General features: G+C 51.2%; 1 protein-coding gene across 1 annotated transcript in view; it reads right to left on the bottom strand.

Annotated features, from left to right (window-relative positions):
• Window positions 1-16,039, bottom strand: part of kazna (kazrin, periplakin interacting protein a) — a 192,746-nt gene that overhangs the window by 96,957 nt on the left and 79,750 nt on the right. Inside the window, exon 4 of the mRNA XM_049017120.1 lies at window positions 15,278-15,461. Within this exon, the coding sequence (XP_048873077.1) occupies window positions 15,278-15,461 (184 nt within the window). The remainder of the gene's footprint in view (window positions 1-15,277; window positions 15,462-16,039) is intronic.

Below are 16,039 nucleotides of genomic sequence, written 5' to 3'. Positions count from 1 at the left end.
AGGGCTTCAGAGGACCCCGGAGGGGGGGGGAGTTAAACTCATAAAACAAAAAGTAACCGGCCATGTAGCTGGGCCCCGGGCACCGATGCAGCAGGACGCTCCATGACCAGTCAGAGCTCTCTCTCTCTCCCTCTAGCAGAGTCCCTTTCCTCTGTACCCTCCTCCCTCAAGATGGCCATCTGCGCAATCACCTGACAGCTCCCCCCACCAAAGATTCCCTGTCTGCCAGCTGAGCCAAAACGCTCAGGATCCCACCCACAGTGGAAAACAGTTCCTCAGACTCGCAATGAGAACGAGGAGTTTTTGTGTGTATGTGCACCTAACTGAGTACTGAAGGGGAAATGGACCCCCCCCCAGCTCCTAACACAAGTGACATGTCCCAAAAAGGCAACCCAGTCAAACATTCACCAAAATCTAATCTTGTGTTCCTGTTTTGAAAGTTTGTGTATTTTATTTTTTGCAATTACCAGTCCCCCTAAACCTGACTGTTCACTAAATAAATCCCTCTTTTTCAAAAGACCACATTGTGAATGATGCCAAATGCAATGCAATTATTTCTCCTCACAATCCCCCCCCCCCCCCCAAGGTTTATAGCAAATATCACAGACCCAAATTATGCAAATTGCCCATTTCGCTGTTGCATTTGGCACTCAGTACATCTAGGTGCAAACTGTTCTGCAAATGCTAATATAGCACACTTAAAACAGGTGGGAAATATATCAATTTAGGTGTACGTGGAACTTAGGCGAACTGCATATTTGCACTGTAATATCTTGCATAAAATAAATGGCAAAGTCTATGAAACGGTACATTACGCAACCAGAATTAGCAGCTGCATATTCCACTTGATCACCATGCAACCCGGATGCCCGTCTAGGACAGCAACTTCATCACTTCCATGGAACACGAGGACCCACAGAACCACCTTCCTCTCTCTTAACGAGACTGTTAGCAATCACGGCAGAGCTGCCAACTCCGGTGAGCTGGCTGGAGTAAGATTTTTCAATTCAAGACGAGTCTGCACACACAAGCACACGCATTTACATATACAGACGCTCCTCTACTTGCGAACTTTCAGACATATGAACGAAGAGGATTGCAAGTCCAAATTGTGTTCATTGGGCTCCCGTTTCCTGTCTGCAACATCAATTTTTTTTTTCTGTGCACCAATTCCGCCTCGTACGACTTCTGTCCGCTGCTCCCACTGCGCAGCAGCGTAGCGTGTGAACTCCCTGCATCCTAGTTCTTTGTACTTGCATATACCCTTAAAATGATGTTGAATAACTACTTACGAACATTTAAAGTTACGAACGGTCGTAAGATTTCTTCAGCGAGTCAGAATGTGTTACTGTCCTGCATCTGCCTGCCTCATAGTCAATTAGCACATCCTATAAAGCATCTTCATATCACAGTACTTATTCATTATGACTACTTTGTTATATTGTACTATTTGGTATATAGTACACTGTACTGCACTGCTGAGTGTCTTATCGCTCATGCACCCTCATCCCCCCAAACCCCACAACTATCGCAGACTTTTCACCGATTACGTGAAAAACTTGAAAGTTGAAAACTTGAAACGAGGGCGATTAAAAGGTACAAAGTTGGTGTCATCTACCGAAAACCGTCTTAAGTCACAAAAAACAACAGTAAGCCCCCATGTTATGGTGCTTTACAGCAGAACAGGCTGCAGCTGCAGGCGGAATAGGCGTTTTCCAAGGGCCCCGGAAATACCTGCGTAGCGGAGGAAGCGAAGCCCGTTTCCCAGGCAGGGGAGCCTCCCAGATAAAGCTTCATTTAGGGCCCCTGGTAAGTTAGAGCCAGCCTAGCTTTGGTGATTTGGGGCCACACAGCGCACCTCTTCACATGGACGCCCCCCTCCCACCCCACAGCGAGCAAACTGCCAGCTATTCATCCGCTCGTCAGGCCACACGCTCTCATGAAGGCGGCGCCAGTCTTGGTGCATTCTGTCACTCCCGTTCACGCGCCATCGAGTCCGGCGGCCCGAAGCAGAGAGCTGCTAAGTCGCTCCCATCCTGGGCCACAACGAATCTGGCATCTGCGGCGGATGCTGTTGTCAGAAGAGATGGGCTCTGATGCCTTGCCGTAGGCGGGGCGTCCGGTTATTATGACAAAAAACAGGAAGCCTCACCACCCCCAAGGTCCTTATGTGGCCCTAACCCAATGCAGATAGGTTATTCGTAATGATGAACCATCTGCTGTATTTTCTGACCCCACTAGATGGCGCTCTCGATGTGCTCTGGGGCATGCTTTGCACCATTTTTTGAACAAAACGCGCCATCTAGTGGTGTCAAAAAATACAGCAAGTGCTTCATGAAGTGTCATTTTGTCCATCACTTAGCTATTTGCATATTCTTCTCATGTTCATGCATCATACAGGTAGTCAGGGTTTCATGACAGCAGAGTCAAAGTCCAAAATCTTTAGAGAAAGTAGACTGGGTCAGAAATAAAAATGGACTCAGGAAGTCTGAAAGAGTGCCTCGAGGTTTGTCAGGCAGCAGCGACAAAACTGTAGAGCCAGGTACTGGAATGAGGCTCCATTTCAGCCTGCGGGGCTGTGCTCAGCCCACAGCACTGGACATCCCAGTGAAACAGACCCCACCTGCACTATCAGCGTACCACGTGAGGCTAAGCGGCACATGTGGGACGGACGATGGTGCAGGCTGCCAGAAACTCCATCAACCACCTCTACCTCTTACACGGAGGAGATTCAGCATCTCATCACAAAGTGACGTCCCGATAGACGTGATTCGGCAGCAGGGAATGGGCCCGCTGGGCTGCGCCGTGGGGCCCGGCATGGATCTCAGCAGGCAAAAGCCTGAAAACACACATGGGGTAAAAAGCGATGCAGCACTGCCTCCACAGCGATGCAGCACTGCCTCCACAGCGATGCAGCACTGCCTCAGCCCGTACGGCTGCGGACACTCATGCTGACAGACAGCCTCAGAAAACCTAATTAAAGCCAGCGTGTCACATCCCAAAGTAGGGCTGAAGTCCGGTAACAAGCACATCTGTTACACTTACATTCTATCATCTTCATATTACGTAATCTGTCATGGCCGTTCCTCCTGCAATTATTGTGCAGAGAAATCTGTCAGGTTATGGTGATATCACAGGTGGACGGTTACAAGAACACGCAGCCTTTCACACTTGACAGTTATGTGAAAATGGATCTCTTTACCATGCATGTTATTATTAGGTCAAACCCGAATGGGGGGCCCAAATACATCACCGCATGCGGGGGTGCTACTAGAGACTTTGGACCCAGTGAAAACATATCAAATTAGGCCCCAAACCCAGACTAACTCAGTCATGTTCCAAATTTCTTCAGGGCCCCCGTCACTCAGGGGCCCCAGGGATCGCCCTGACCTTCCCCCCTTCACAGTACCCCGGACCCCATGTCACTGTTAATTGCTTACATCAACACGGGGCGCTTACAGTGTCAAGAGTCTTACACCATTCTGCCCACACACCGTGGCACATTTATCAGCGCCGAGCAGGAATCGGGGGACACACACCCCCGCCAGGAATGCCGGAAGGGACACGCCGGCCCACATGAGGCAAGCCAATCCTCAGCAGAAACAGAGGCGGCCCGCAGGCTGCCGCCCCCACGCTGTGCCTCACTCATTCCCACACCCCATCCCAGCATGCCATTCATACGAAATCGACAGTCTTCTTTGGCTCGGGGAGTCTGCGCGGCGGGTACAGAAGTGGACGAGCACATAGATCAAGTGGCATGAGGGGCCCATGCTGTAGCGCCTCGGAGAAAAGGACCGAAGCTCTCCAAGTGAAATACTGAGCTTTATAAACCAACACTCACCTACGCAGTCTGACTCACCTCAGTAATAGTATTTGGTGTAATTACATTTGGAGTTGGCGGTTTCTAATCCCAAACGCCCAAGATTACGGATCCCGTCACCAAACCTCAGGTTAAAAACAAATGGAAAAATCGATAGGCGGGTTTCTGCAGTTTAATATTTTCCGGGCATTTTCAGGTCACGAGAGGCGAGTATGTACATCCACAGGGCAGCGGACATAAACAAAAAGGTAAACGCACGGCCCCCTTTAACACGATCATATGCTGAAAGACGGTGGGAAAGTTCTGCGTGGAGGTTAGAAAACTGATGAAATCCAGAAGTGAAGACATGAGCAAACAAATCCCACACGAAACAAAAGCAGGAAAATGGAAGAACCCTAGACAGGAATGATACACACACTTACGGCTGGAACACACAAACATACCCCTGCAAGACATTATTACAGGAAGGGGGGGGGAACATGTGTCACAATTTACCCACAATGCACCCTGAGCTCCCAAGTGGTAAAAGTTCATTCACTCAGTTGAAAGTGAAATATAAATATCCAAGTTATCCTTGCTGTATTGGGTTAGTTATCGGACGAGCACCTCAGTCCGAGTTCACCGCGAGGACGAGCACCCAATCATCAAAAGCCAAGTTCTCCAACTTTCCTCAGAGAGACTCATGCATCACTCTCACAACGTGGCCCAATCCGACTCGATAAACTGCCAATATCCCCCGGGAATCACACTCACTGCACCAGTCACAAACAACAGCGTGAGCTGCTTGAAAGAAAATGACTGGAGAGATACATGAATCCTCAGAAGTGGTTCCTACACAAAAGTGTTAAGTGCAGACTGCGACTGAAAAATGATGACATCGATTATGTACTTCCAGCTAACAATCACAAATGAGGCTATTTCTGTCTTTACATTTTAGAATGTGAACCATATATAATCGCCGTCCGTATGGAAGCTACTGCTCGATGTGACAGATTTGTCATTTAAAAGTAACACCAGATTCCCGCTTCCCATGTAACGGCCAGAAATCGACTGTTTTCGCTGTTGTTGTTCTCTGTTTGCCGCTCCTCTATTCTCCATGTAAATGATCCACGAAGCTGCATTTCAAGATAATTTTGATAAAAGGGTGGCAGGAATGAGTCGGCATGGTTCACGTCACATGAAAGCCAGCTTCCCGTAATTTACTGCACCTCTCTTGACAGTGCACCATATTCCGCTTCAACAGCATTCGCTCAAACGTTCATACGCAGTGCTTCATTTTTTACCCTTCCCAGTAAATTTTTGAAGAGGGATTAAAGGGTGGTCTGCCGTCTGCCCGAAGTTTAACAGCAAGCTTCACGTCGCGGTGGCCACGAGAAAGAAAAACTCAGAACCATGAAATCACATCATTTACCGGCAAGCCGTCTTGCTCGTGCCACAGGAGCTCAGAAAGCCCATGGAGCGCAGCATGCGGGATGCCAGACCGCCCTTGCAGCCGCCGGTCTCAAGGCAGGCAGAGCGGAGATCGCTCGGCTCTAAAGCAAAACGCATCGAGACAGGAGTCCTTCACGGGTGCCGTCAGACAGCATGCAGAAGAGAAGCAGAGAAAATGCTGCTACATAGTGATGTAAAATGCTACCAAAGGTCGCCTTCTGCTATCAGCACTCCTTTGCTCCTGTAAGGTCACTCATAAGTCAAAGGTATTACGGCAGGTTCACCGGGGAAGGATACAGGGCAAGAGTTTTGAAATTGAAATTACGCTTTAGAATTTAGAGGTCAGTGGTCATTGTTGACAAACCACAGCGCACATCGATGAATTGTGTCCCTCTGCATTTAACCCAGATCTGACGATGTGACATAGCAGGGGGCAGCTAATTCAGCGCCCGCAGAGCAGTGCTGGGGGGCGGGACCTTGCTCAGGGTACCTCGGTGGTGCCTTGTGGGTCAGCAATCTTTCAATTACAAGTGCGCTTCCCTAACCATTAAGCCACCACTGTACTACATTCCCCACTTCATCTTGCCATTTAGAGAAGCACAGATACATTGAAATAATTCTATTCACATATCCCAAGTGAGAGCAAAGCCTGGAGTCTGAGGTTCGAACCGGCAACCTTCCAACCATGGGCACAAAAGCTCTACCCAGCTGGGCCATAATGCTGGATCTCCAAAGGGTTCAAACCTGCAACCTTGGTGTTACTTAGAAGAATGAATAAGGCATGAAATTTAACACACACACACACACACACACACACACACACACACACACACACACACACACACGGTGGAGCCTCCAGGGTAAGATCCAAGGCCAACAAAGCCTTGACTGGGAGCAGAAGACCTTCTGCAGCACCTACACCGAACTCGCTTGTCAGGTGTGGAGGGTGACAGAGGAAACGAGTGCAGGTCTGTGGCTCCAAGCTGCCAGGTGCCACCTCTGCGACACCCCCGCCGTGCCTCCCGGTCTCTCCACCCCCACCCCTTTTGCCACAGATAGCTTTGTCTCCATGGAGACGAGGCGGGGCTCTCGGGAGCAACAGCCACCTGCAGAGGCTTTGACTCGAAGTGGCCCCGCTTTTGCCCCGACGTCGGAAGCTCAGCTGATGTGATTTTCATAGCCAATCAGCGCTGGTGGGCCCACCCAGGTGCGCCTGGACCCACGCGAAGCCTCCAGCCCAGGCCCGTCACCTCTCCACGGAGGCCGGAGTCGGAGCAGGCAGATCTGCAAAGCTAAGTAGGGCTCAGACTCCCCAGTGACTCTCAAAATAATACCCATCACATGGCTAAGATCAAGGGGCGGGAGCCTCCAGAGCTGCAGCTGAAATTGGAAAATTTATTTTAACCAGCAGCAGGCAGCAAATTAATAGACCGGAAGCTTGTTGGTTCAAGTCCTAGGAACGGCTCTGCTGTAATACCCTGAACTGCTGCTTTGTGTATGGTACACGACCTTTAAGTCACCCTGGTGGTCGGCTTCGGAAATGACAGGCGGGCTGGGTTGTGACGTCTTCAGAGCAACTGCATAACTTCTAAATGCAGAACGGGAGGGGCAGAGCGGAGCGTGTCCCAGTCAAGCCAATCGGTCAGATTTCGTCACTCGACCACCAGAAAGCAGACTAACCTGGTGTGACCCACAGAGCCAGGAGTGGAACCACAGCCTCGCAGTCACACCCTCCACAATGACTTGGGAAACAGCAAAGTTTTGAGGACCAGGTTTGCCTGCAAAATGGTAAGAAGAAGGTAAACTGTCTTATTAAACATTATGAGCTTGAGGCACTGGGGGATTGCAGGCATTAGCAGTGACAGGCGAAGGCACAGAGATTAATTTATAGCACAACTACCCGGAGGAGACGGAACCAAACAAAATCCTGGGTAGCGCGTTTATTTTCATGGCTGGTGTGTGGCCAAGAGATGAAAAGCCAGTGAGCAAAATCACGTCCTCCCAGCGATCTGCACTGGGAGAAAAGGGGGAAGGTGGGGGCTGATTCGGAATCCTCACGCTGTGTGAGACGAGCGGACATCCTAAATAATTGCTACGATGGCAGAAAACACAGCAGCTGGTGTGGGTCACGGCTAATTTCCAGCAGACTCATGCCTGGGGGGGGACAGGAAAACAGGAGTGCAGCCTTCACAAAAGAGCCTTTAACCTCTGTACTGACCGGGGGGGGGGACACCTGACCCATGGCAGTGAGCTGATGTGAAGTCAAGCGAACATAATTCTCAAAAAAAAGAATGAGGGATAAAAAAAAAACAAAAAAGTTCAATTTAATTACGACGACGAATAATTGATTTTAGATTATCGCTACTGCAGGCCTCTTCACCGTCATTCGCATTTCATGAATTTAATGAATGTCTTAAATCATTTATCTGAAAAACTGCCCTAATGCCAATTAGTTAGGATGGCTCCGAGACCCCCCCATGTTATAGACCCCCTGGTTTCTCCTTCACAGCTTCGAGGTTCGGTCCTTAGTTTTCCTAATCCCGGTCAGAGCTGCCCCTCGTCCTCCGGGCCCCTCTGAGGGGTCTGCCAGAACTCAGCCCGTCCCAGGCCACCCGAGACAGCAGGGCGAGTGAGACGCCCCCAGTACAGTCGCCATCTGCTGAGGAGCAGGAGGCCAGGAGCGGCCAGGGGTGGGAGGCGGAATAGTCATCTGACTCACCGCACTGGAGACAGGAGTCAAAAACAAACGAATAATAATAATAAAAAAAATAAATAAAGAAAACACACACAGTGAGAGCTGGAGTTCAGCACACAGCGCAGCAGCATTCCGGACCAGGGAAGAGCTGGCAGAACGTAGCAGGCAGACACCAAAGTAAACTGCGGGGCAGGCTTCTTTATGAGGCCTAACATATTTATCAATGGCTCTGCTTCTCCTAGTGCTCACTGCTGCTTTCTGTGGCGGTGGGGGGGGCAACATTAGGCTGAAGTCTGAAGACAGCTTGGTAAATGAGTCAAAGCTGAAAGATCCAGTAGACAATGTGGGTCTCTGTTCCGGCCAGTAACACTGTAAGAGTGTTATTCATGCTCTGGGATGTGGGGAGGGGGGGGGGGGGGAGTTATTGCCTGACTGTTTCTGGCCGTTGCGCTGCCGGGGCCATTGTTTGTCATTGTCTCTCCTCAAATGTGGGGGTGGGGCTTGTCTGAAGGAACGAGCTCCCTATTGGTCACATACCTCATCTGGGCCACACCCCTTTCTTAGGCCAAACCACCCTATTATCAGGTCACAGCACACTCCCGATGTCAACAAGCAGCTGAGAATGGACAGGGGGGCCCTGTCTGGGCCACACAGGGCGGGACCAGCGCACACGAACCGCATCACGGTGATGTGCGAACACAGCATCACACACACAGAACTTGGGGGGGGGGGGGCATTTAATAAACTCAAAAGGAAAAAACGAACATATACCAATATATTGCAATGTTTTTATATATACCAATGTTTTAAGTCCCAGGGGAACCTGTCACAAAGGCAACAGAAAGGCTTGTGGGAAAAAAAGGAGAATGGGGTCTGCAGGGGGGTTTAATTATCAAACAAGAAGAGAACTAACAGCCCTCCAGGAAAAGCGAAACCCAAGCTGCATGAGGGACACTTAGGAAAACCTTTGAAGCCTGCCTGGGGGGCCTTAAGCGGGGTGTACAATGTGTATGACTGTCCACATTGTATCCAATTACAGTTTCACTACTATCAAAAATACACTGCATGTGAAACACCAACCAGAGCTAATTAATTATTATTATTATTAGTAATAATAATAATAATTATTATTATTATTATTCTCTCTGACATCTACGTCAAACTCAGCAGTCACCAAACACAACTGGACACAACATAAAATAATAAACTGTGCGAAAAGGTTCGATGTGCAAACGAATAAAAACAAGAAACACCAAAACAAAGCGAATCTAAGCACAGCCTCGGATTCGGTCCAACTGCGTTTCCTGTGGGACGTCACACAGCTGCCAGCAGAAGCCGCCCACTGCCCAGACATTCTTACCCCCCCCCCCCCCCCAGCAGGCTCACAGGGTACCCGGAGCATCATGGGTATTCCGTTCACCGCGGGTTGATCCAGGAAAACAAGTTTCTCCGCGGCCAATGGCAGCTAGTGGATAGGGGCAAGTGTGCGGCTGAGTGGGCTGAGACACTGTGTCTCTGACCGGATGGTTGCTGGTTCGAGCCCCAGCCTCGCTCAAGACCAGCGGATCTGCCAAGGCCCTTAACCCCCAGCTCCCCAGGCGCTGCTGTGGGTGGCTGCCCTTTGCGGACAGCTGGCTCTCACATGTACAGAGATCAAAACGGAGGAGGCAAAAAGAACATTTTCTCGCGGAGATCAAGAGAGCATTTATCGTTTAGTCATGTTAGTGGCCACAGTTCTGAAGCAGCCAGCGTCCCATAACTTAGTGCAGTACAGGATACATTCCCATCACATTTACTTAGCAGAGGCTTTTACTTATTGAACCTGGGACCCTCCGACAGTCCTAACCTGCTGAGTCACATACCTGCAGGTTTGGGAGGGGGACTGCACCCCCCGCCCCCCCCCCGCCAAACGCACAGGCCTCTTAGAAGTCCCAACGAATCATTCCTGCTTTCAAAACCTCCCCTGTATCACAGCCGTATGCTGACCTCTTACCCTCCCCTCACTGCCTTCTTGCATTCCTGTCTCTTTGCCAAGTTCGCCGTGGGGGGGGGGGGTGGGGGGGGTGGCCAACCTTCAAAGTCTTGGAAAGCAGGGGCATGTTTTTCGGACATCTAATATATGTATTAGACAGATTACACTGAGAGCTTTCGCTGGTGCCACACAAAATGCTGGGAGGTGTGGGGGGGGGTGGGGGGAATGCAGGACTACAGGCATCATGGGAGGAGGCCTCAGCCACCCGGCGGCACATCTTGCTGTCCACAGGAGATGGATCAGATGGGCTTTATCTCCTGTGGGAGGCCAGATCGCGGCCTGCGATGACAGGATGGCAAGGCAGGCGATATCCAGGCAGCCTCCTTTCGCAAATCGCGGCCTCGTGGCGCCCGTCGCTCAGGCAGAAGGGAGAGCGGCCAGGAGCAACTGGCGGGACCGTATGGAGGAGCAGAACCTCGACGGTGAACAGAACTCAAGGGTGACAAAAGGTGGCCATGTTACGAGAGCTACCTGGCGGGAGACCGAGTCTGTCGGCTCCCTTAATCCCGGCCGTTCGGGTTCCAACATGACTCATTCTAGGCACAGTATTTCTGTAAACTGATTTTTTAAATCCATACGGGTCAAAATATTACTAAAGGAGTTTGTAGTAAATAATACAGTACAGGCATTCAAACAGACAGCCAGCAAGTGAACGCAGTGCCTGGTATTAGCTTCTAAATCAGTCCTTTCAGGAGCACACATTCAGCCATGCATCTCCACGTTTGGTCTGCATGGCGTCTTCAAAAAGACCTCACACCCACCTCTGAGGAGCCGCCTCCTCCCAACCATAGCATCACCATTTACCCGTTTGGTCCGGACCTACAGGCTCAGAAGCCGAGATTCCCCACTGCCTCCAGGTCAGAGTGGTCAATGCTGTTGAACAAGGCTTGCTTAGAGATAAAAAAAAAAAGCTGAAGCATAAACCTTGCTGGATTGTTTATTTCTGCCCCAGAGAGAGATTTAATAAAAAACATAAGACCCCCACGCGGAGGAGACGCACAAACGTAATTTAAAAGACCAGCCAGACGGGCAGGGGCAGAGACAGCCCCGATCGCAGATATGACTCAGGCGTAACGGACACCTCCAGTGTCTCACTCCCAAGGCATTCATCATTTACGACGGGTTCCCTCCAGAGCCGGCAGGGAAGCAGCAGCGCGTTCATGGAGACACGGGCGGCGGAGATGCTGACGGGCGTCATGCCGTTGATGTCTGACCCCCACGAACCTGCGGGTTTCCTACTGAACCCAAGCAGCATCAGTCACATATCAAGTGGCAGACATTTTAGACAGAGGTGTCAGCAGATAAATGTGAAAGCAATGTGTGCGTGAGCTGTATGGTAGACCTCACAAACGTACCATGGATACGTTTATGACCATAAAGAATAATGCAACAATTCTGAGCTTTATATACTGGAGACCTCAGGACCCATCCACCTATTCATCCATCCATCCTCACATCCATCCATCCATCCATCCATCCATCCTTACATCCATTCATCCATGCAGGGTCACAGTGGTCCGGAGATTATTCCAGAAGCTATGGGCACAAGGAAGGAAATAATCCAGGAAGGGGTGCCAACCAATCGCAGAAGCTCAGCACCCAGACCAGGATAAGCCATTAGAAGATGGACTGAGAAGAAAGAAATGAAGTTACATTTTAGCTCAAACATGATGAAACTCAAAGAGCAGAAGAGGCCAGAAATCCAGAGGAGGGTGTGAATCTTGGAGAAGCTGCATCATCAGAACACGTTAATTGTCCTAAGAATTAAAAATAAGAATGGAGACAATGGATGGAAACGGTGGAGAGGAGGGTGATATAATAGGACTGTCATCACGCCGACTGACGCATGCATTACTGTCAGTGTGAGGGATGAGTGGAGTCTGTGGGGTGGGGGGGTGGGGCAATCGACTGCAGACCTCTCCTTCCCACACCCCTTTCCCAGTGGGAAGGAAGCCATCAATGGCAGAGCGAGGGAAATCATTTCCGCTCCGTCTCAGAGGGAGGGAAGATGCGGGATTATGCGGGGATGTACACTCGGGGTGTTCATTTCCGACAGCTTAAGGTCTGCGCGGCGTTCCCGGCCTCCCGGCGTTCCCGGCGCTCCGGCACGGTTGATGGCTCCCATTCATTTGCGCGCTTCCTCCCGGGAGCTTGCGGACCTTTCGTCCCCGTTTCTCGCCTCTGGCTTCGGCCCATATCCCTCATGACCTCTTTGTTTTATTACGCCGCGCAAAACTGGAAACAGCCCCCCCCACCTGGCATAAAGGTCTTTATGGGGAAATAAACTGCACAGACGCAGTACTGTTAGGTGCCGGCCGTGATTCATTTATTTTTTTGCCCTTGAGTGCGATCGGACCCATTGGAAGGAGTCCTGCGGGTAAACACATCGAACCGGACTCCCCCACAGCGGCGGGATATGAATCGTTTAACGGGGACACAGCAGAGCCGCAGCAGATCCTGCAATCGGGCTTCTTCACGCACTCAGGATGGGCTCCAGCATGAACCACCCATCCATGTCTGTCCTCGCATTCCCGCCTCCCGCAGCCTCCAAGTGATTTTTTTTTATAAATCCATCTGCTTTGCTGCATGAGGGAAACACTGTAATGCTTCGTAGGAGACACAGCAAACAACAGCACGATTCACAATTAACTATTTAATCGCGATTAAAATCCATCACTTTGCATTTAAAAATAAAACAGGCCACGTACCCATGGGCTGACATGTCGCTTCCAAACTGCCGGACGCCAACCTTTCCTCCTCCAGCGTCCGATTCGTCCTCCTCATAAGAATCGACCAAATAACTGAGCCCTGAGTCTTTACTGCAGCCTGGTATTGAATCGGCTCCTTAATCACATAACCCATTCTCCCCCTCAGTGTTATGGGCCCTCCGATACAATTCGGGGTGGTGGGGGGGGGGGGGTTTGACAGATTGTGTTTCACTGCATCCATGCATGGAGATCAGGTGCGGGGGGGCGGACGCAGCACCCCCATTTAAGGGTTTGACTCGCAGGTCACACAGGATAAGTGGTCACTCTGTCGTCATGGGAGAAGCAGGGACCCCTCTGTGACGCCCTAGAAAAGGCTTGCTGTGCTATGGCTCCCTCGACACCCCCCCGATGCAGAACCAGCGAGCCGTGAGTATTGGCTTACGGTGATGGATGCTGGTAACTACGGTAACCACGAGGGAAAACAGAACCAGAATGCGCCCCGGAGGCAGGACTACGGAGCTCTAGGTCCAGCTCCTAGAGGCACGACACACTTAACCAGAATTATTCCAGCAAACACCAAGCTGTATAAACAAAGCACTACCAGTATCAAACCCAAACTCCCCTTCCCATTCGCCATGCGTGCACTTGTCTCAGCCCTTAATTACTCATTTTAATATTCAATTGTTTTCAAAATTACATCCTTCATATGAAGATTGACCATCCCTGCCCCTGTGACCAGGGAGAATTTTACTGCGATTCAGAGAAGCAGGGGGCTAATTAATGATGCAGATGATTAAGTCCACACTGAGGAGTGGAGTGTTGGGGGAGGCGCCTGAACGCCAGCACAGCAGCCCAGGCGGGACTCGGCCGGACACTGCGCACTCAAACAAACCAGAATGGTTCTAGAACCATCAGTCAGGCAAATTAAGCCTTAATACCCAAGTTCCATGTCAATGATGCAACAAGCTCGGAGTGATGAAGGTGAGCCGCTGGATACGCCTGTTTCCTTGTACGGATGGGCCTCACCTATTCCCCCTCGACCCCAGTCCCAGTCCCAAACATAATACGTGTCCTTACAGCCCTGCATGTCACAGCATGGGCAGGGGCTGAACTGTAACCAAGTGACGAGTAAAACAATAAACGATGTCACCTTACTATGGCAGCTTCAATGTGTGGTCTCCATGGAGAAGGGTGGTGTCCAACAAAAGCTTTAATAGCAACAGTCATACGGCCCCCGAGAGCTTATTTATCTAAATCTCTGCACTCCATAACTGGCCTTTTCATCTGAGACAACAGTGTGTTATTCGGGGGGCAGGTAGCTGAAGGATCCGAGAGACCTGTGAGCGTCACGGAGCATTACCACGCGTCAGGCAGAAAGGGGAGGAGCCACAAGACGACGACGCGTGCGAACGCCACTTTCCCCCCTTCCGGAGGGAAAAAGAACGGTGTGCAGGTGCACGGAGACGCCAGGCCGGCCACCTCAGGCTGACTCGCCCGCTGGACCCCACCCCCTGGGGCCCACATTAGTTTGTCCCAAACAGCCCGGAGAAACTGGGGCAGCTCCAAGGCAAGAGTAGCGAAAAGGGTGTGCAGGTGATCCAGGGCATTTTGCTACAGCTCACACTTAATTGACCAAAATTGTTCTTCCTTTTCATTAAAGTACCTTCCTAAAATGGACATCCCGCAGTGGTGAGAGCTGAATATGCGAATGTAGCACTACTTTAAAAAAAATGAACGCAGACAGAATTCAGAAGACTGCAGAGGCGTAAAAATTCTCCAGAATTCAGAAACAAAACTTAATACAGGACAGTATGTGTTTATACAGCATCTCTCTCCAAAGCACCCAGACATCCACCGGCAGATTAGCAACCTCTGACAAGTCCGGCTCCTCCACCACTACGCCACCTGCTGGAGAATCATACCCAGGTTTTGGCTTTGGTCTGGATGATGATTGTGGTCGCGCAGCGAGCAGGGACGAGGTGCAAGCAGATAGACGCCAAGCCGCGTTTAAGGCCGTGTTTAAGGAACGAGCTGGTGTTTCAGTCTGGCCGCTGAGGGACCCGAAACTAAGGAACTACAATCTCTTTATAAAGCAGAGTGTTTCTGGGTAACTGGACAACTGTCCATTGCACAAGCTACTTTGCTTGAAGGAACTCGTCACAATACTAAAACACGAGACCCGCCCCGGAGACATGGGATGCCAGCGCTCCACAGGAGACAGATCGCAGCCCACAGAGTGCCCTATGCGTGACCCTGCTCACACGCAGGCTCCCAACACGCTCACCACCACAACAGCAAAATCCACAGAGAGAAGCATCCGCATAGAACAAACGGGGTAACAGAAAAGTCTGAATAGCAGTGATGGGACTCCACTGTCCCCACCCCCCCAAACTGCTCCAGCACGCCCCCCCCCAGAAGCACTCCCCTAATGCCGTGTTCAGTGACTAATCATCCAATAGTTAGCAAAACTTTGGAAGGACAGAAGAACATCGGAAGGAGCATCGGCAGCAAAAGCAGCCACCAGCGATGTCACACGGCCACTTCTCTGCCAACACATGCTCCAGTGCCCCCCCCGGCCCCCGGTCCCTTACCGTGGTGGTTGTGCTGCGCGTTCTCAGCCATGGGGGGGTCACTGGCCCCCAGCTCGGCGAGCCGGCGGCTGGTGGTGCTCAGCTCTGAACGCAGGTTGGTCACCTCCTGACTGGCCGACTGGATCGCGCCGTCGATGCGCTGGGCCAGCTGCTTGTTGTCATCCATCATTTTCAGGATTTTGGCCTGAGGAAGGAATCCACATGGGGTAGCATGTTGTCAGGGTGGGGGTAAAGGGGGGGGGGGAGCAAGCTGAAAACTGTCTATCCCCGGTCTTCTCTCCTGATTTGCTATTATTTTTTTATGACAGTGAATAAATCCCCAGAGCGCCGCTTCTCGTTCTCCCAGCAACTCCTGTGCCTGAGGAGGGACTCGTCAGCCCCCCCGCGGCCCCCGGACACGCGTGTGCAAGCCTGCAGCAGGGACGGCGCGGCAAAGCAGAGTAGCTGCAGTGTGAGAGCGCCGACGCCTCCCCTGCATAATGCGCTCGCGGCCGCCGCGCGCTGAAAGGACACAGTGCAACGGGAGACGACAGACGCCTTTTTTAAATGGACCGTACCATCTGCGGGAGAGCTGGGGGGGGGGAGGTGGGGAGGGAATGGACTCCTGTAACTCTTACAAACTGTAGATGGCCTCACCCGAGCGTGGTGGCCTTCCCTGAAAGGTGGGATTCTTCATGAATGGTGAGACGGGGGCTGCGGCTCTGCTCTTCATGCTGCCTTCCGCTAATCAGTCAGCTTGCTTACAAAGATAAGCAGTGTTCC

Source organism: Brienomyrus brachyistius, chromosome 6 (genome assembly GCF_023856365.1).
Source record: "Brienomyrus brachyistius isolate T26 chromosome 6, BBRACH_0.4, whole genome shotgun sequence".
NCBI lineage: Eukaryota > Metazoa > Chordata > Actinopteri > Osteoglossiformes > Mormyridae > Brienomyrus > Brienomyrus brachyistius.
The sequence above is the reverse complement of the archived record's forward strand: the minus strand, read 5'-3'. Positions and strand labels throughout refer to the sequence as shown.